Source organism: Leuciscus leuciscus (assembly GCF_965113295.1).
Source record: "Leuciscus leuciscus genome assembly, chromosome: 2".
Lineage (NCBI taxonomy): Eukaryota > Metazoa > Chordata > Actinopteri > Cypriniformes > Leuciscidae > Leuciscus > Leuciscus leuciscus.
Window position 1 is genome coordinate 55,792,175 of NC_138726.1, and position 21,349 is coordinate 55,813,523.

Sequence of the window (21,349 nt, forward strand, 5' to 3'; positions counted from 1 at the left end):
TTATGAGCTAGAGGACGGATTGTAGTTTGATCTGTAGGATTATATGAATGCCTGGCTGAAGAGATGCGACTTTAATCTAGTTTTAAACTGGGAGAGCGAGTCTGAGCAACGAACAGTATCAGGAAGACTATTCCAGAGTTTTGGAGCCAAATGTGAAAATGCTCTCCCTCCTTTGGTGGTTCTGGATATCCTAGGTATGACCAAAAGCCTTGAATTTAGTGATCTTAAAGAGCGCGATGGATTATAGGGTGATAGAAGATCCGTTAAATAGACTGGAGCTAAGCCGTTTAGGGCTTTATAAGTCAGTAGCAATACCTTGTAATTAATACGGAACTTTATAGGTAACCAATGCAGTGATGATAAAATCGGTGTTATATGATCATATTTTCTTGATCTCGTAAGAACTCTAGCGGCGGCATTTTGGACTAACTGTAGCTTGTTTATTGAGGATGCAGGACAACCAGCTAATAAAGCATTACAGTAATCCAGTCTCGAGGTCATGAATGCATGAACTAACTTTTCTGCATCAGAAACTGATAGCATATTACGTAGCTTAGCAATGTTTCTAAGGTGGAAAAAGGCTGTTTTTGTAACATATGAAATATGATTTTCAAAAGACAGGTTGCAATCGAGTATAATACCCTGGGCCCGTATTCATAAAGAATCTTAATGCAAAGAGTAGCTCCTAGTGACAAAATTCTAAGAAAATTCTTAGAAATGTGGCCGTTTACTCTTAAAATTAAAGAAAAAATCCTAGTAAAGAAAAAAGTAATTCAGAAAGCATCTTAACCCTTAAAAGAGGTCTTAAGCTCAAAATTGTTAGGAGCACGGACGAGGACTTTTAAGAGGCTTAAGAGTTTCTTTAGCAGAGGAGAAAATGGCAGAAAGACGAAGAGGGAGAAGAAATGTGTTGTAGACAATGTATAACAGTGAGTTAAGAAGACGCTATAGATTAGATCGTGCAGGGATCATGTTTGTGACTGATCTTATTGGAGACACGCTAACATCTCTGATACAGCACAGCGCCAGAAATGAAAGTAATCACTACATTACGATATTTGGCAACTGGGAAAATTCCATGTTTGATACATTAAAACCAACATTCAAACCACCACTTAAATAGACATGCCAGCAATCAGTGTAATTGGAAAGAGTGGAACAATTTTTATCATTCTAAGCCAATCAAATACCTTATAGGAAATTAACAGCATGGTAAAAAAAAGAAAAAAAAAAGGATTTATATACACATATAAAATGTGTGTGTGTGTGTGTGAGAACGGTCAAATAGGAAAAATTACGCATGTAATTTCAAAGTGAAGGCTTAGAATAGACCCTATACTTAAAATCACTTTTTTTTTTCTTTTCTTCTTGGACAACCAACCAATCACAGTCTTCAAAAGATTGTGTCATACATAGCAACGGGGTCAACCCCGCCTCCTTACTAAGATGAAAGTTTTTGTCTTTTCCTTACTCAGAGTTGCTCTCAGATCGGTCCCGAATCGCTTTTAAGCTAAGACTCCTACGTAAAAGTTTTTAAGCTAAATTAAGAGTTTTCTTAGAGGATTCTTAGAATCTTTATGAATACGGGCCCAGGTCTTTTACTGTAGAGGATAAAGTAACAGGACATCCTATGATGTTAAAGTTGTATTGTGCGAGGTTTTGTGGGCGGTTTTTTGAACCGATAAGTATTACCTCTGTCTTGTCTGGATTTAATAAAAGAAAATTACGCGTCATCCAATCTTTTATATCTTTAACACACTCTGTCAATTTGGAAAATTTAACGTTTTCATCTGGCCGTGATGAAATATATATTTGAGTGTCATCAGCATAACAATGGAAACTAATTCCATGTTTCCTTATAATATTTCCAAGTGGCATCATATATATGGAAAATAACAGAGGGCCTAATACAGATCCCTGCGGCACTCCATAGTTTACTGGAGTTATGATCGATTTTTCTCCATTTAAATAGACAAAATGGTAGCGGTCAGATAGGTATGATTTGAACCAGCTTAGTGCTTGTCCTTGAACACCAGTATAATTTTGTAGTCGATCTAAGAGTAATGTATGATCTATAGTATCGAACGCAGCACTAAGATCAAGTAAAACTAGTATTGAGATACAGCCTTGGTCAGAAGCTAAAAGTAAATCATTTGTGATTTTAACGAGCGCAGTTTCAGTGCTATGATGCGGTCTGAATCCAGACTGAAACTTTTCATAGATATCATTTTGTTGCAAGAAAGAGCCCAGTTGAGCAGACACCACTTTTTCTAATATTTTAGACATACTGTAAATGGAAGATTTGAAATGGGTCTATAATTTGCTAGATTATTATGATCTAATTGTGGTTTCTTAATGAGAGGTTTTATAACTGCCAGTTTAAATGTTCTTGGAACATGACCTAAAGATAAAGACGAGTTAATAATATTGAGGAGAGGCTCTTCCACTACAGGTAACACTTCTTTCAGTAGTTTAGTTGGTTTAGGATCTAATAAACATGTTGTTGTTTTAGACGAAGTGATACGTTTATTTTACTCTTTTTGTTCTATAGTTGTAAAGCACTGTAATTGTTCTTGCGGGGTGATAATTGAAGCTGAATTATAAGGCGCGATTGAAGATTGAACGTTTACAATTGTGGTTCTGATGCTTTCTATTTTCTCAGTGAAGAAGTTCATGAAATCATTACTACTGAACTGTAACGGGATATTTTGTTCGGGTCACCCGTGGAGGACTTTCATAGAGGACTTTATCCTCTACAGTAAAAGACCTGGGTATTATACTCGATTGCAACCTGTCTTTTGAAAATCATATTTCATATGTTACAAAAGGCCCTGGCGGTCTTCGTCTGTTTATTTGTTAGTCTAGCCACGGTGTTAAATAAAAACCTTGGATTGTTTTGGTTGTTTTCTATTAGTTTGCGGAGGTGCTCAGCCCTGGCCGCTTTTAGGGCCTTTTTATAACGTGACATACTGTCTTTCCACGCGATTCTAAAGACCTCTAAATTAGTTTGTTTCCATTTATGCTCTAAAATACAGGTTTCTCTCTTTAAAACATGCGTAGTATTGTTATACCATGGTGCTTTATTTTTCTCTCTGACCTTTTTTAATTTAATAGGTGCAACCACATCCAATGTTCTAGAGAGAATGGTGCTCATAGTGCTAGTTAGTTCTTCTAGTTCATCTGTTTGTTTGGGTTCAGGCAGCAGCTGAGACAGATTAGATAAGCAATTTGAGAAATTATCTATGGTGGATGGGAGGATTGTTCTGCCTGGTTGATAACGCGGCGCCGCATGACATATTACAGCAGTACGTAATATGCAAGTTACCATGTAGTGGTCAGTGACATCATCACTTTGTGGAATGATAACTATATCGGTTGGCTCGGTTCCATGTGATATAATTAAATCGAGTGTATGATTAAGACGATGTGTTGGTCCGGTGACGTTTTGCTTGACCCCAAATGAATTTAATAAATCTGTAAACGCAGCTCCTAACGCATCATTTGGATTATCTACGTGTATGTTACAATCTCCAACAATTAATGCTTTATCGACATTGACTAATAGGTCTGAGAGAAAATCTGCAAACTCTTTTAGGAAATCAGCGTAAGGCCCTGGCGGTCTATATACGGTAGCCAAGGCTAGAGATAATAGGGATGTTTTTCTAACATCTAAGAGCGTAACATTTAGTACAAGTACTTCAAATGAAATAAACGTATAAACCGTTTTCTGAGTAACATTTAGAATATCTTTATAAATGGTTGCAACACCTCCGCCACGACCAATCAGACGGGGCTCATGCTTATAACAGTTTCCAGGAGGAGTAGACTCATTAATACCGAAATAATCATTTGGTTTAAGCCAGGTTTCAGTAAGGCAAAGTACATCGAAGCTATTATCTGTGACTATTTCATTTACAATAACTGCCTTAGGTGTGAGTGATCTAATGTTTAGAAGACCTAGCTTTAGAAATAGTTTTTGTTTACCAATAGCAACATTTTCTGTTTTAATAACAATTCGATTTTTCCTAGATCCTGCAGTAGATTTATTATTTGATCTCACTAAACGAGGAATAGACACGGTTTCTATGCAATGTTCTACACTAGTATTTATATCAGTTAAATTGGTGCAGCAGAGACTTTGATTTGGACTTTTGGTTACTAGTCAAAGGGTATTTAACATTTTGGAGATGTTATCTGACAGAAGATCCGCTCCGAATCTGCTTGGGTGTAAGCCATCAGCACGGAAAAGCCTAGGACGCTCCCAAAACAGATTCCAATTATTTACAAAGAGCAGTTTCTGCTCATTGCACCATGACATTAACCCTTCATTTAGCGCAAATAATCTGCTGAACTTTTCATGCCCTAATCGGTACGTGGGAAGCGGTCCTGACACAATGATCGTTGTTTCAGGCGATGTGCTACGTACCGTATCGATTAGATTCCTGAAGTCTTTCTTCAGAATCTCCGTCTGGCGCAGCCTGATGTCGTTCACTCCCGCGTGCAGGACCACAGTTCCGACGCGCTCGTCACCGTTCAGGATCTCGGGAACGCGAGCAGCGATTTCAGAAACACGAGCACCAGGAAAGCAGTGACTGTGCACCTTACTTTTACCTAACGTAGCGTGTACGTGCCGAACGATGGAATCGCCGATGATCACAGCATCGCGTTCTGTTTCGCGTAGAGGGGAGAAGCGGTTTTGTGTGGATAACTCGAAAACCGGGAGGGTCGGAGAAAGTCTTGGTCTAAACCTGACTCGCGTCTTCCGCTGCGGAACCACCCAGGCTTCGTGGTGGCGTGTTGGAGCCGGTGTTGTGCCGAATTTCGACCCCCGCCAAATTATTACCCCCCTAGTATTGGTAGGTTTAGGATTAGTTGTGGGGGAGGGGTTAGGATTAGGGGTGGGGTTAGGATTAGGCAATCAGGTACTGACTTCAACGAGGGGGGTAATAATTTGGCAGGGGGTCGAAATTCGGCACAACACCGGAGTGAACGAGACCATGGCTGATTGCGACCGATGCTGAGGAACGCACGGAGTAGACGCGGTCGGAGTCAGCGGGTTAGTAACGTTAAACACTGATTTGTGTGCATCGGCGCGTGATGTTTCAAGAGCCAAACACCGGTCTCTCAGCTCGGCCTGTCTCAATAAAAGGTCGTGGATCTGTTTCTCAACAGCTTCCAGCTCAGACTGCAGTGCGTGCAGCTCAAATGTGTCCTCACCTGCACCAAAAGGTAGACTACTTACATCTGATATATTCGCCATTTTAACAGATGGACAGTGAGTTAGCAACGAAGCTACCAGTGATGCTATCAATATTAATACTAATTTATGACTGAAGTCTTGGATATAATCCGTTTATTTATTTATTTATTTTGTAATTTTTTTTTTTGTGGTAGGGGTGTAGAGTAGACGCACGATAGGCGAAAAAAAGATGTTTGTTTGTAAGTGAGTGAGTGTGGAGACATTACTCACTTATATTACACTGCTCACTTACATTACACTGCTCACTTACATTACATTTCTCACTTACATTACACTGCTTACCTATATTACATTGCTAACTTACATTACACTGCTCACTTACATTACTCACATATATTATCTGTTTGTGACTCATGTCTTTGCTCAGCAGATGATCTGTCATTCAGATTTCTTCTTTTCAAAATGTTTGAATAATATAAAATCACAAATTTGACTTGATAGTCTGTCTAAACGATCAATGAGACGACAGAATGCATCTAGTAGATTGTGTACAGCAGGTTTATCATTTAAAGGCTTATTTGTGTTTCAAAGTATTTGTGTGTCATAGGGTTTCACCCAAGATTTCTGTCATCATTTACTCACCCTAATGTTGTTCCAAACCTCAGTGGCTTTCTTTCTTCTGTGGAATATTAAAGAAAATAATTGTGTCCATACAATGAAAGTCAGTGGTCACTAAACTGCTTACTTACTATCGAAATATCTTGTGTTCTGTAGAAGAATTGTCCCTTTACAAATCAATGCAAATGGCACACTGGCACAATTAAACAAAGTGAAATTTTTTTTTTTTTTTTTTGCATTTAATGATCTAGATTAATGTTACATATTTTGGCCTCAGTCCCTGATGTTTTCAAATTGGAATAGCCCCTAAATTTAGGCATAAGAGGTTGAATAAACTTCAACAAAACTGAGACCTGCAGCAAAACAAAATGTTTAAATTGTTTTAACATCATTAAATTTGTTCTGTTATAGTCTGAGCAAATCCGAGTGAGACCAAGATGCAGTGATTTGGCTGAAACTGTAACAAACCAGACAAGACACTTCTAGAGACCAGTAAACGCAACAATAATTAATTATCCTCAACATTTCAGTTCAACACCATCATTTAAAAAAGAAAAACAATCTGTCTTAATAAATATATCAAACATAATGGCCCATTGTACATACCTGACTATGTTGTGAATTAGCATGTATAGTGGTTAAAAGGAAATTATGACCTGTGCTGTCCCTTCCTTTAAATGAGCAACAATTTCCATCATTTCTATTCACATTGTTCCATATAGGAGATGAATGGCGAATCAGGAGGCAAACATTACAATTAAATGTTTATGTCGTGATATGATGTTGGCCTACATCAACGATGTATTTAACGTGTTTAATGAGATAAAATATGGATACTCTGCTGACCGAAGATAATGGCCAAACAGAGTCACAGACAGACTGTTGAGACTCCGGATGATGTTTGTGTGCTTCAAGCTGCCCAAAACAACAGCTGTACAAGAGCCTCCTAACTCCCATCACTGATGCTGATTTCATTAAAGTCTCTTTCAGACTGTTAGCTAAACACACAGAGGACGCGTTCAAACTTTTATTATCTTTTTCATTAAAAATATCCATCAGATTTGCACGCGGCTTCACCCCGCGGCTGATGCTCGCCTTGTATTTGGTCTGACGAAGGCAAAAGTAACGTTTCCTCTTCGCGTTCTTTAGTCTCTAATGAAAGCCCAGAACCTCTGCTTGGTGTTCACTTAGTTTTGACTGAATCAAAGTATTTAACAGCTCCAGTTTTGCTCCAAATGTAAGAGAAGAAAACACAAGCGTCAGCGAGCAACAGAAACCGAGCGGGGCAGGTTGAGTCTACGAGGTTCTCATGTGTTATTTAAGACCGCAGCGCCGCTCGAGCGCTATTCAAAACATTACTGAAATCAGAGTTTGTAATACTACAGTTCAGACCAGAGACAGAGATGGCAGAAACCGCCCCAGCCCCCGCTGCTGCCGCCCCGGCTAAATCGCCCAAGAAGAAGTCCGCTTTGAAAGTCAAGAAAGCAGGTCCAGGCGTCGGCGAGCTCATCGTCAAGGCTGTGTCCGCATCCAAGGAGAGGAGCGGTGTGTCCCTCGCCGCCCTGAAGAAAGCGCTCGCTGCCGGTGGATACGATGTGGAGAAGAACAACTCCCGCGTCAAGATCGCCATCAAGAGCCTGGTGACTAAAGGCACCCTCGTTCAGGTCAAAGGGACCGGCGCCTCGGGCTCCTTCAAACTCAACAAGCAACAAGCCGAGACCAAGAAGAAGCCAGCCAAGAAAGCGGCTCCTAAAGCCAAGAAGCCCACAGCCGCTAAGAAGCCCAAAACTGCAGCAGCAAAGAAGCCCGTCGCTAAGAAATCGCCGAAGAAGGTGAAGAAACCCGCCGCTAAAAAGGCAACGAAGAGCCCCAAGAAGGCCAAGAAACCAGCAACTCCTAAGAAAGCAGCCAAGAGCCCAAAAAAGGCAAAGGCAGCCAAGAGCCCAAAAAAGGCAAAGGCCGCCAAACCCAAAACGGTGAAACCTAAAGCAGCAAAGCCTAAAGCAGCCAAACCTAAAAAGGCAGCTCCCAAGAAGAAATAAATCTGACCTTACTGTTTGTTTCTCAACGGCTCTTTTAAGAGCCAACCACTGACTCCGAGTAAAGAGCAAAACTCATGTATTTGAATGATTAGTTAATTCTGGAATCAAAGAACTAAGATGTGACTTTCACCCAAGTCACCAAGTTTAGGTAAAACTCATGTAAACCAATTTTATTCATAAGAAATTGATTAAAAAGGCCAAGAAGCTTATGATGGTTCAAACAGTGATCACAGTCCAAATAGGATGTTGATTAACAGTACAGAATATATACACTACATAATATGCTGGAGAAATGTGACAATACAAACAACAACAATGGCAGTGATTCAATTCCAATATTAAAATAGGATAATAATTCTTTACAGTATCAGATCTAGTCAATGTGCACAGAATATAGTGTGTGAAAGGTGAAGCACTGTTGGTAGGAAGAGTGTATAATACCCATTTTTGTGAATTTTCTATCAAACATGAGTCTCTTTTGTCAGTGTCTAGTCAATACATGTGATCGTTCCAAAAAGGGGGTTGGGTTTTGGAGGGAAGTTCAGTGATTGGTTTGAAACTTATCACAGTCTAAACCAATAGGCGACAGGCACTCTCGTTTAAATACAGTATGTGAGTTCATTGATTTTATTCATTCTGTTAATTTCGTCAGAACAGTGTGTTGTAGTAACTATTCTTGAAAATGAGTGGACGTGGCAAAACCGGTGGAAAGGCACGCGCTAAGGCCAAGAGTCGCTCTTCTAGGGCGGGACTGCAGTTCCCCGTTGGCCGTGTTCACAGGCTTCTCCGCAAAGGCAACTATGCCCAGCGCGTCGGTGCCGGAGCTCCGGTGTATTTGGCCGCTGTGCTCGAGTACCTGACTGCTGAGATTCTGGAGTTGGCTGGAAACGCCGCTCGGGACAACAAGAAGACCCGCATCATCCCTCGACACCTGCAGCTGGCGGTGCGCAATGACGAGGAGCTGAACAAGCTTCTGGGTGGCGTGACCATCGCTCAGGGTGGTGTGTTGCCCAACATTCAGGCCGTGCTGCTGCCCAAGAAGACCGAGAAGCCCGCGAAGGCCAAGTAGACTGACTGAAGATTATCTTCAAACTAAAGGCTCTTTTAAGAGCCACCCAATTTCTCCAAGAAAGAGTGTTTGCATTCGTCCGATTTTTATTTGACTTTCTATTGATTTTTTTTTTTTTTGAAGTTCGTTTGATAAAACGGTAAAAAAAAGGCAGAAGAATGCCCATAAATTGACTGTTGTACTACTATACCATGCGAGAAACTATACGACAACCATACAATTCGTTGTATATGTATGTATGTAGAGAGAGTTGTCTTAAGAAAACCAAAGCTCTAGTGTCTGAGATTCTATTAATAAATCAGTTTATTTTCAATGACGGTATTTTTTTAATTCTTTAAAATCTGACTAGAAATGCATGTCCATAGATCATTTTAATGTTATTATCTGGATGTATTATGAAAGTGCATATAGTTTTATTGGCATGGCTAAACATTTAAACTGATATATTGATATCATTACAAAAAAATGAAACACAACGTGGTTAAGGAAATGTATTTATCTCAGTTTTTACTATTAGTGCCACAAGTCCAACTCTACACTTTCAATAGTATTTTAAAATCAATCACCGGTTTTGCTGTACAAATTTATACCTGATTTCGCCTATTCTTTTTTCATGTACAAAGAGAAACAAAGGATGTTCGGGCGGGAACCACAAACTCTTGTCTCGTCTTTGAAAACAGGAGGCGTACAGCCATTGGCCAACTGTCATTTACAGACGCCTGACAATAACCAATCAAATGCCTCTGAAGCAAAGCCATCCAATGAGCGCATGGCAGCCCTGTGCTTAAATACGCGCTGAGTTACAGTGAGCTATTCATTTGTTTGTCTTCTTCACTGAGAAACCATGGCAAGAACAAAGCAGACCGCTCGTAAATCCACCGGAGGAAAAGCCCCGAGGAAGCAACTGGCCACTAAAGCCGCCCGTAAGAGCGCACCCGCTACCGGTGGTGTTAAGAAGCCTCATCGTTACAGGCCCGGTACCGTGGCGCTGAGAGAGATTCGCCGTTACCAGAAATCCACTGAACTGCTGATTCGCAAACTGCCCTTCCAGCGTCTGGTGAGAGAAATCGCTCAAGATTTCAAGACGGATCTGCGCTTCCAGAGCTCGGCTGTCATGGCTCTGCAGGAGGCGAGCGAGGCATATTTGGTGGGTCTGTTTGAGGACACCAACTTGTGCGCCATCCACGCCAAGAGAGTCACCATCATGCCCAAAGACATCCAGCTGGCCCGCCGCATCCGCGGAGAGCGCGCCTAAATCCACAGCAGAAACAGTCATACAAACCCAAAGGCTCTTTTAAGAGCCACCTCAATGTCTCAAAAAAAGAACAAAAAAATAAAACAAAGCCTGCTTTAAAAAAAATTATATATATATATATATGATACAGCTCTGCTGAAATAATCATTTATTTGTATGTGTAACTAATGGCAACTGCACATTGTTCTTAAGTTTGAGGTCACATTAAGTAGTTTTATTAAAAATAAACTATATTTCTATAAATAGTATGCAGAACGTAATGTCACAGTGCTGGTTTCTTGAAGTGATAAAAAAAAAAAAAAAAAGGTTTCCTTTGAAGGACAACTTGACTTAATTGGTGTAGGAGAGGCTTCTCACCGGGTGGAGTGTGAGATCAAGCTCCTCCTCTCTGAATGTAATATGGGTAATGGTTGAAGATAGACGGTCAAACCAATCCTAACACCCACCCACAATTCATCCACCCATTATTTCCACAGAGGTGGAGCTGAACTACATCAAACTCAACCCATATGACGTCCAGAGAGGTGGAGCTGCATATCATTTGCTGAGCACCAGTGTCAAGTGACAATAGAACCACCCATTAATTTGGTTTCAACTAGGTCCGCTAGCCGACTATAAACCTGTGTTCTCCAGCGGCAGTTCTGTGTTCTGTTTGTGAATTGAATTCGCAGTCATGTCTGGAAGAGGAAAAGGAGGTAAAGGACTCGGGAAAGGAGGCGCTAAGCGTCACCGAAAGGTTCTTCGCGATAATATCCAGGGAATCACTAAACCCGCTATTCGTCGTCTTGCTCGACGTGGCGGCGTCAAGCGTATTTCTGGCCTGATCTACGAAGAGACTCGCGGTGTGTTGAAGGTGTTTCTGGAGAACGTCATTCGTGATGCTGTGACTTACACTGAACACGCCAAGAGAAAGACCGTCACCGCCATGGATGTTGTGTACGCGCTGAAGCGACAGGGACGCACTCTGTACGGGTTCGGGGGTTAAGAGATCCACGAAGAAAAACCAAACGGCTCTTTTAAGAGCCACCCAGATTTACACACAAAGAACAAGTTTCCAAGTAGTTAAACTATATTAAGTGGAGTTTAACGAGATTATGAGCTATTTTTTGTGTTCACATTTAGTCAAGTTTATTTGTGTAGCGCTTTTCACAATACAGATTGTATCAAAGCAGCTTCACAGTATTAAATTAAAATAATACAACAAAGTTTGTTTCAAGAGGAATTTATTGATTGATACAATTAAATTAAATATCCCCCAAATATCCCCATTTAGTGATAAAATCGTTGTTATAACATTCTGCACTTGTCATTATGTGGCAATGAAATATGTTAATAATTTTATTTGTCTTTTTTGTAGTATAATTTGTGTTTCTTTCTTTCAAATTGATTAAACTAAAATGATCAATATTGTACTTTCAATATTTAATAGTGCTGTGTATTGCATTACGAAAAATGCAGGAAAATGAAACAGAAACATGATAGAATGGGGGATGGAAGAAGGACATGAGGCGATGGGCGGGATTAACATTTAAAGCCTGTGATTGGGTGTCCCACAAGTCAAGGAACTTTTAATGTAGCCAATGAAATCATTCTATGGGTTGGTCCAGGAAAACTAGCAATCAGAGAAGGACGTAATTCCCTTTGGAAATTAGCATAGAGCAGTGCATAAAGTCCCGCCTGAAATATCACAGTTTTATTGTACTTTGAGTTTCTCTGATTGGAGCATCATGCCTGAACCAGCGAAGTCTGCACCCAAGAAGGGCTCGAAGAAGGCCGTCACTAAAACTGCCGGCAAGGGCGGAAAGAAGCGCAGAAAGTCCAGGAAGGAGAGCTATGCGATCTACGTGTACAAAGTCCTGAAGCAGGTTCATCCCGACACCGGGATCTCCTCCAAGGCGATGGGAATCATGAACTCTTTCGTCAACGACATCTTCGAGCGCATCGCCGGTGAAGCGTCTCGTCTCGCTCACTACAACAAGCGCTCCACCATCACATCGAGAGAGATCCAGACCGCTGTGCGTCTGCTGCTGCCCGGAGAGCTGGCCAAACACGCCGTGTCTGAGGGCACAAAGGCTGTGACCAAATACACCAGCTCGAAGTAGAGCTCAGCTCAACGCACAACACAAAGGCTCTTTTAAGAGCCACACATGTTGTCTTTAAAAAAGAGCTTCAGTTTTCCTGCACTGTTTTGGTATAATAGTTTTAAGGACAAATCAGAGTTTTCTGGCGTTCTCGCTGATTTTGGTGAAAATGTAATAGTTAAATTTTAGTTCTATTTAGTTATTATTAATAGAAGAGTTTTATAACGGTCTCAGAATGAAACATCCTGTAGTTATTTTAGAACATCGATCGAGTTGTGTCTCTTGTGATAAACACGAACATAAGACTTCTACACAAATAAAATGGCACAGGAGTAATCATAAGTTTGCTTTAATTTTTTTTAAAGCACATTCACAAATATTCACCTCAATTTTAGGAGTTTGAAGACCCTTTTTCAAGATGTTCAAAGGTTATCATAACTGAGATTAATCACTTTAATGGGATTAATTGGTCACTGCTTGATCTGTTTTGTCTTAGATATTCCATCTGAAATGAGCATCATAAATAAAGGGTCCCCCCCCCCCCCATTTATTAGTACTGTTATTTAAAAGAAAAAAAGTTGAGACCAATTTTGTTGTTTTATAGCAGTATTGTCAGTGGAGATCTCTTAGCTTGAACTATATTAACCTGGAGATTCACACATTCAACATGCGGAGGCTGCAGACCTGGAGCCGGTAGATATACGGCATAGGCAGTTTCATGGCCTGTTGTCCCTGATGCGTACAGTAAGGGGATATACTGCGAAATAACATCATTAAATCGACGCTCAAAACTTACACATTAATAACCGTCCCGTCCATAGACTGACCAATTCTTGTTTTTTTGTTAATTTAAATATAAACGTTACAGTGTAGATCTGCACTAAGGATTAAAATATCTGTAGATATTCAGTTGGGCTTCACTCTCTTCACTCAGCCTACAGAAGACTATTTGTTTTTGTGAAGTCAAATGTTAATAATACACATAGTTGTATCAGATGACAAATAATAATATATGACCTACTGTAGAATAGTTATATTCACCATAGGTTATACAGGAGACTGAGTGAAATATGTTGTGAATTTATATAAAGTTACATTTAGATATTAACCATATTTATCCCATAAGACATACAGTACCGTGTAATAGGGATGGGGAAATGAAGCCTCATGAATCACAGCCGCGTTTCCACTGTCGGGCCAGGGCCGGGCTAGGGCTAACAGCGAGCCGAGCCGGGCCAGTGGCCTCGGGCCTCGGGCCTCAAGCACCGGGCTTGCGTTTCCACTGCCGGGCCATTAGCCCTGCAGCGCTGCCCTAAACCCCGCCCTTAACACGCCTTCCTGGATCAAATGTCATACAACCCCACCCATTTCAGCGGGAATTATGATGTTCATTCAGGCAGGACACTTAGCTTGCTAAAATTACAGAACGATCAAGATGGAGAGGACCGAAGCGTCTGTTTGTTTGCTCTTTTTGGTGTTTGCTTGGTGGAAGATGAGGCAGCAAAGCCAAGATAAGAAGATGGAGGTTCAGCGGCGACAACGCCGAAAGCTTATGTTGGCTGCAAGGCGAAAGAGAGCGATCCAACGACGTGCGATTCGGTTACAGCGAATGCAGAGTCGCCAGCTATGGATGGAAACGGTAAATATTTCCGTTTATAGTATAGTTCATTCGTATCTTGTAGTCGATGTGAGCATAACTTCAAATCATATAGCACAGAGTTGTTTTTATGAGCTTTCATTAACTGTATTTACGTTACTGTCTGCTGAAAAAACACAAATATTTTGCTAGCTTATCATATCTTGCTTGCTATATTAATATAATTAGGAGGTAACGTTAATGTTAAACTTTCATTGTATTATTCGTCTGATAATACATCTATTTATACCCATGATTTTGTATATGCATATGTATTTCGCATAATTAGGGAAGTAGCCTAGTGTTTATAGTACCACTTTGTTCATGTTAGTTCACAGTGCGTTAACGGATTTTAACAAATAAAACATTGGAGTGTAAAAATGTATTAGTAAATGGGTTAGCAAATATTTATAAATGCTGTAGAAGTGCCTTTCATTTATGTTCATGTACAGATCTGTAACATAATTATGGAATTAATGTTTACACTTCATTCTATTATTTTCCAGATGATGCATCACTACTACACCAATATAATGCGGACCGCTGAGGTGTGGGCCTATCAGCGAACAAGTGACTGGTGGGAGAACACTGCTCAAAGATTTACAGATGAGCAGTGGCTGGGCGACTTCAGAGTTTCCCGAGAAACATTCACATACATTTGTACAACTCTGAAGCCTGCACTACAGCGACAAGATACAACATATCGATTATGCATTCCTCTGGAGAAACGGGTAGCCATTGCATTGTATAAACTAGCATCAACAACAGAGTACAGGACGGTAGCCAACCTGTTTGCTGTCAGTCGGACTTCTGTTTGCCGCTGTGTGCATGACTTTTGCAAGGCTGTGATTGCAATACTTCGGCCCAAGTTCATCAAAACACCAGACCAGGACAAACTATCTGAGATGGCAGATTACTTCGAAGAGAGGTTTGGAATTCCACAGTGCGTGGGTGCTATTGATGGTTCTCACATCCGTATATTAAAACCTCCACAATATCAATCAGATTTCCACAACAGAAAAGGTTGGCACTCCATAATTTTACAAGCAACTGTGGATGGCAAAGGGATGTTCTGGGACCTGAATGTTGGACAGCCAGGGAGAGAACACAACGCTAGTGTCCTCAGAAAGTCACGCCTATGGGCTTGGGCCACAAACAGTAATGGTTTTTCTGGCAGAGTAAAAAACATATGTGGAACTGATGTTGGCTACTTCATTCTTGGTGATTCTGCTTACCCATTGCAGAAATGGTTGCTAAAACCATATCCTGATACTGGCAGGCTTACAGAGGGCCAAGAACTTTACAACATGCGAACAAGTCGAGCCCTTTGTGTGGTTGAACATGCGTTTGGGAGGTTGAAAGGAAGGTGGAAGTGTCTCAGTAAGCGAAATGACTGCAATGTAAATGTTGTTGTTGATATGGTGGAGACATGCTGTACACTGCACAACTTGTGTGAACTGTACATGGACAGATTTATACCAGAGTGGTGTGATCGTGATAAAGATGCTGAACGTTCACCTTGCAATGTTGGTGATGAGCGTTCAGATGCAAGAAGTGCTCTGCAACAGTTGTTCATGCAGCAGCAATAATTGTAAGTTGTTGTTATATTGTGTTTGTTACAAATAAAATATTTGAAATGAAGATTTGGCGTAACCCTGTTTTGTGACTTGAATACAATTCTTTATCCTAAATGGTACATGGTTACATCAGACATTATTTGATCAATAAGCAATAGGCCATTTAAGCATACAGAGTGAATACTGCAATATTTTTTTTTAAATAACATACAATTAAACAATCTTCTCACTCTTTTTAAATAAAATCAAAAATACTCAGCTCTACAGGTATGTTTTTATGTATTTATTGCAGTTGTAAGTATTTGTCTGTTCAAATGTTTTTAGATATGGTCACTTCTGTTAATGGTACTTTTAAATGTGAAACTGCTTACACTGTTTACAGTATTACAGAATACAAAAGGTGCCCATCAGACAGCCGTTTAAATAATGTGCCCATCAATAAGCATAGTAGTCTATACCAATAAATGTGTTATAGCCTAACGATCATTCTACTGACTAGGATTGTATTTGCATTACAGAATACAAAAGGTGCCCACCAGAAAGCCGTTTAAATAATGTGCCCATCAATAAGCATAGTAGTCTATACCAATAAATGTGTTATAGCCTAACGATCATTCTACTGACTAGGATTGTATTTGCATTACAGAATACAAAAGGTGCCCACCAGAAAGCCGTTTAAATAATGTGCCCATCAATAAGCATAGTCTATACCAATAAATGTCTTATAGCCTAATTATCATTCTACTGACTAGGATTGTATTTGCATTACAGAATACAAAAGGTGCCCATCAGAAAGCCGTTTAAATAATGTGACCATCAGTATGCATAGTTGTCTATACCAATACCTGCCTTAATGGCTTATCTGAGTCACAAAGTCTTTATATTTTAGTTTATTATCATGTAGGAAACTTTTACAATAGGTTTTCATAAGAATTTTTTTTTTCTTCTAACATATATGCAGTGTGAACTAACATGAACCAACAATGAATTACTAAAAAGAATGTATTTAAGTAACATTCATTTTACATATATGCCTTATAATATGTGTATAATATTTTACTATAATAATGTGTATTTTGCTTTTGATAATGTGCCCCTTAATAAGCATGATTTCCATTTGCCTCAGTTATAATAGCACAGCTATTACTTTATTTATATATTAAGTTCACATCAGAGTGCAAAAATACAAATTAAACAAAACAGGTGCTTTAGAGAAGTACTATTACAAATGTGCACAAACGAAACGGCAGGTGATTTTAAGTAGCCGCCTACTATTTACACAAAAAAACTTTTAAGGCATTAAGGCAAACAGAAAGATAGATGTTTTGTCCATCTACTTCCTCTGGAGAAGGGCTGCGGTCAAATTACTGAACACTGATGCAAAAGACTCAGATTCTTTCTGTCTTTGTGACATCTCCTCCCGTCTGAGTTGTGCATCACAGTCCAATTCCTCTCGTCTCATCATCATTTCTTTCTTCATTTCTTCTCTTCTCAGCTCCCGCTCTTCTTCCATCTGTTGCTGTGTTATGTCCCGCATACACTGCAAAAACTCCCTTGATGCCAAATTTGCAGCTTTGCGTTTGCGACTCTCTGTAAAAGCAGACACAAAAATAAGCAGGATATTTGGGATGTCTTCTGATAGATTATAGATTGTGGTATAGCACATACAGTATACCAAACTGTAAAGTTTGTTACATATATTTAGCAGATACATTAAACGCAAAAATACCTGGTCTAGTCCTTTGTGGAATGTGATGTGATCCTCCTCTTATTATGGTTAGATCTTCAGGGCCGCCATGTCTCTCTGTAATATTTAAAATAATTACATACTGTCAAGAAACTAACAAAATGTTTAATACTTCTGTGGTGTATTTTGTATATTTTTTTGCATACCGGGTGTCGACGTTAGCAGTGGAAGTGTAGTAGACGGTCCCTGCTCCACTTCTGAGTCAAATAAAGCACTCTGGGATGACGATTCTAGCACACAAAACATAAACACGCATATGAGCCACTTATGCAATATTTTATTTGTTTTCTTAGGAAGTTAGAAAACTTAGATTTTATGAAGATAGCATATTAACTCACCGTCCGCGGCTGCCATAGTGTCCCGACTTGTCTCTCCACTAACAGAGGGACGGTGACCCAGCACACCGTCGTCCATCAAGTCGAACCATGGAAAGTTCCTTCTCTGGGCACCGCTTTGTCCATTGTGCGTTTTAATCGCCTTGTACTGCGCCCGCAACTTTTTTATTTTTTCCCGAACTTGAAGCGTTGTTCGCTGAATGCTTAGCTTAGCAAGTTCAGCAACGATGTATTTTATAACGTCCTCGTTTCTGCACACGCCGTCAAATTGACGTTGTACCCTTTCTTCTGGCCAAATGCTCAGAAGAGCTTTGGTATCTTCGACAGACCAGTACAGGCGATTCTCCATTTCGAGCAGCGTTTAAATTTCGCGATATAAAAAAGTGAAATGTGCATCTTGCCGCAGACCATAACTTTCCCTAACACCGATAAACTCCGCCTTTTACCTTGACCACGCCTCTAGCCCGAGCTGGCCCAAGGTATTCGATGGGCCAGAAATCCTGGCCGTTGGCCCCGAGTAAGCCCCGATCAAGCCCCGGAAGTGACAGTGGAAACGCGACTGGCCCTGGCACGCACTAGCACGGCCCGGCCCTGGCCCGACAGTGGAAACCATAGGTGGAAACGAGGCTTTCTCCTGACTGTTCCGGGAAAAGATTCAAAGCTTCGAGAACTGGTCGAGAACAGCGCCATCTGGTGGTTATTTAAAATAAAGCAGCCAGAAGCCTGTGTTAGAAGCAATGGCAGATGAAGCAACCACAACACACTCCATAGTTTCAATGTTATGTGTACAAATAAAAGCCTTACATGTTTGTGTTTGATTTGTTCATTAAATAAATTCATTTTCCCATTAAAGTGTGACAATAAAATATAATATAAGCTTATATGATTCAACAAGATTTAATGTAGGCCTACTCTCTCTCTCTCTCCACACACACACACACAAAATGAATAAGGACATTGTCTGATAGGATCATCTGTTATTAAATGTGCTTATGACACTTGTTACTGATAGTGCTTAGCTGTAGGAATGACAGAAAGGTGATAAAGTTTTTAATTATATTTATTATTTTTGGCTAATTGCCATTGCTCTAAATACAAACCCTTAACCAAACACCAACACCCCTTCCCCCCTAATCCCACCCTAAACCCAAATACCAACACCAAATTACCTAAAATCACCAAAAAGTGCAAAGATTTTACAAAAAGACACAAAAACAACGAAAAAATTATAGCCTAAGTAGTGAAAAATAAATGTTGGTTTATTTAAATGTAATATATTGATTAACTTTCAAAGTACAGCACTCTCCTCACAAACACATCAACCAGACTGAGGCAACAATGACTCGTTAAATAAGATCTGGAGTTCGAGCCTTCTGACACCCAAAGCACGTGATTTGACAGAAAGTGAGGCTTCGTTTGTCATCGATCACGTGACTCTAATAAACCAATACACACCCCGATACGGGGCTTCACTAGAAATTGTGTCACTTGTGTGATACGCGCATCGAAGCTTCAGTGTCATACGTGACATCACTACCGTGTATCCTATGGGTCCTTGATGAATGCTGTACTATTCTCTATTGGTTGTCATACAAAACAGTGTCCTACTTAGCATTTCATGAAGACAAACACAATTTATCCCTTTTCTAAAATTCCAAGGGCCATTTATAAGAAGGAGACAATATTGTTGTTCACAGAAAAAAAAAAAAAAAAAAAAAAAAAGAATTATGATGACTCCCCTATGGCTTGCCACTCTTTAGCTGTTTTTTCTATTCTCCTGTCAAAGTGCTTCCACTCACTGACAAAAAAAAATTAACATAAAGAAATTGAAAAAGGACACCTATGGTGAATTTTATCTTGTCACTGTGTGTGTGTGTGTGTGTGTTGCCCAGAATTGATATCAGGTGAGTGTGGATTGCATCAATTTGCTTTTGATCTTCAAAGTACAACGGCACAGGCACTTGTTTCTGGAACACTTTTGGAAAATGTGTCAAGCCACTTTGATTTCTTTTGGCCACTGATGATGGACTGTGCAGAGAAAATTCAAAATGACATTAAAAACATGTCCATGTATATCTCTGCAAGTCGTTTATTTACTAGACAGTTTAAAGTTTAGAGAGAGAGAGAGAGATTTTAATTTCCTTAAGTTGGATAAAAGCGTCTGCCAAATGCATAAATGTAAATGTAAATGTTAAGTAGCTAAAGCAAACACACCTTTATGAGATGCAAGTTAAAGAGAACTTGGTAAAGACAGAGTATGATAAAACCCACATTAAGTGCACATATCCTACATTTTAGTCCAGATCAGTAAGCTATTTTAAGGAAAATGTATATTAAGATATAAATTAGATAATTAGATCATCTCATTTATAAGAAACAACTCAAACCAGAATCTACATTCAAACCATATGGGAAAAGTTTTTAAATGTGGGTTTTATCATGTATGATGTTGGAAATAATCAAAATATTTGAGCGAGTGTGCTGTTCAACTCTTTACTTAGAGAGAGAGAGAGAGAGAGAGAGAGAGAGAGAGAGAGAGATTGTATTACATATATGCCTATTATAAATGTGTCTTTAGTGTGTTCACACCATAGACTGTAAAAAAAAGAAAAAAAAAAAAAGAAAAAAAAGTTCACATATTTCCAAAATCTACTGTAATGTTGCCCCATGTGGAGTGTGTTTTAATGCAAGGAGTAAACAGAGTCTTACCAGAAGAGGCCATCTCACGCAAGCTACAGACAGGCAACAAAAGAAAATTAAAAAGAAAATTTATATTTGAAAGTGAGTAGAGAAGACTAGGGGCAGCTAAACCTACACGTGGTTAGCTAAGTTTGAGCCAGACAGAACATCAACCTGAGCCTCAAGAACTTTTTGTCTCTCGAAATAAATTATAGACCCAGCTATAGATATATAGAAACGAATTGATATCTACCTACCCTAGCTCTATCTAGCTAAGCGTTTATAAATAATAAATGTTGCATCATTGCTAAACAACAATAATAGCAGATTATTTAACATACCTCAATTCGTGTCGCTGTACAGCCTCCCCCTACTGGACACATTAGGAACAACAGGGCCGTAAAACTGCCTGGGGCGAATATCTACCGCTCCAGGTCTGCAGCCTCCCCATACTCCATTCAATACACATACATTCGATATAGTGATGTCTCTGTCTCAGCTTTTACTGACAATCAAGTTCAAAATAATCAGGTTTGTGAGTAGAAACATTTGATATCTCATCACTCACTCAGTGGAAATAACATTTTCTCATTCAGGCCTCAGCTTAAAACTCTGCTTCTGCTTTTATGTTTATAGTGTTTTTGGGGCATCAAGGTAAATAACTTTTGTGTGATTTAGTGAATCTATTGATAAGAAGCTATTTGGAGAAAACAAATCGGATGGTTCAATAAAGAACTATATTTTTTATAAGATTATTTTATAGTAATTTTTTTACTTGCTTCAGTTTTACTTGCTTTACGTTGAGCCGAATCATCATAACACCATGCAATTACAAGCTACATGGTACAGATGAAGCGATGCCTGTTGAAATAAATGAAAGAAAAATGTTCACTCCTAAAACAGATTTATATAGTTTCTCCTTTTTGTAGTCGCATTATTTAGAGACTGTGGTGGCAAACACAATTCTATCGCTGAATAAGAGACAAACATTTCCAGTAGTCTTTGATGAGGTTTATTTTCTTGCAAGAAAAGGCCAGCAGTCGTACAGTCACACAGAGCGGCTGCAGAGTGTGACAGCGAAGGGAGGGCATCCTTCCTCTTTTATAGTCT

At 39.6% G+C, this 21,349-nt stretch overlaps 7 protein-coding genes and 1 long non-coding RNA gene across 8 annotated transcripts in view; 7 read left to right on the top strand and 1 right to left on the bottom strand.

Annotated features, from left to right (window-relative positions):
• The window catches only part of LOC309493358, a 171,389-nt gene that overhangs the window by 50,305 nt on the left and 99,735 nt on the right, over nt 1-21,349 (top strand). The gene's annotated exons all lie outside the window — the stretch shown is intronic.
• LOC309493277 (histone H1-like) lies at nt 7,144-7,895 on the top strand. The gene has a single exon (XM_082162449.1). The coding sequence runs from the start codon at nt 7,222-7,224 to the stop codon at nt 7,858-7,860; it is 639 nt and encodes a 212-aa protein (XP_082018575.1). The 5' UTR covers nt 7,144-7,221; the 3' UTR covers nt 7,861-7,895.
• Nucleotides 8,488-9,242, top strand: LOC309493299 (histone H2A-like). The gene has a single exon (XM_082162474.1). The coding sequence runs from the start codon at nt 8,543-8,545 to the stop codon at nt 8,927-8,929; it is 387 nt and encodes a 128-aa protein (XP_082018600.1). The 5' UTR covers nt 8,488-8,542; the 3' UTR covers nt 8,930-9,242.
• LOC309493294 (histone H3.2) lies at nt 9,746-10,204 on the top strand. Its single transcript, XM_082162467.1, has one exon. It carries the CDS (start codon nt 9,774-9,776, stop codon nt 10,182-10,184), a length of 411 nt encoding a protein of 136 aa, XP_082018593.1. The 5' UTR covers nt 9,746-9,773; the 3' UTR covers nt 10,185-10,204.
• On the top strand, nt 10,810-11,215 carry LOC309493331 (histone H4). Its single transcript, XM_082162505.1, has one exon. It carries the CDS (start codon nt 10,858-10,860, stop codon nt 11,167-11,169), a length of 312 nt encoding a protein of 103 aa, XP_082018631.1. The 5' UTR covers nt 10,810-10,857; the 3' UTR covers nt 11,170-11,215.
• Nucleotides 11,758-12,598, top strand: LOC309493317 (histone H2B-like). Its single transcript, XM_082162492.1, has one exon. The coding sequence runs from the start codon at nt 11,912-11,914 to the stop codon at nt 12,284-12,286; it is 375 nt and encodes a 124-aa protein (XP_082018618.1). The 5' UTR covers nt 11,758-11,911; the 3' UTR covers nt 12,287-12,598.
• Nucleotides 13,451-15,542, top strand: LOC309493232 (uncharacterized protein). The gene is made up of 2 exons (XM_082162382.1): nt 13,451-13,904; nt 14,408-15,542. The coding sequence occupies exons 1-2, from the start codon at nt 13,701-13,703 to the stop codon at nt 15,488-15,490; spliced, it is 1,287 nt and encodes a 428-aa protein (XP_082018508.1). The 5' UTR covers nt 13,451-13,700; the 3' UTR covers nt 15,491-15,542.
• Nucleotides 16,687-18,543, bottom strand: LOC309493273 (uncharacterized protein). Its single transcript, XM_082162444.1, has 4 exons — nt 17,564-18,543; nt 17,372-17,455; nt 17,208-17,282; nt 16,687-17,068 (listed from the first exon to the last, which is right to left on the bottom strand). Exons 1-4 carry the CDS (start codon nt 17,907-17,909, stop codon nt 16,812-16,814), a joined length of 762 nt encoding a protein of 253 aa, XP_082018570.1. The 5' UTR covers nt 17,910-18,543; the 3' UTR covers nt 16,687-16,811.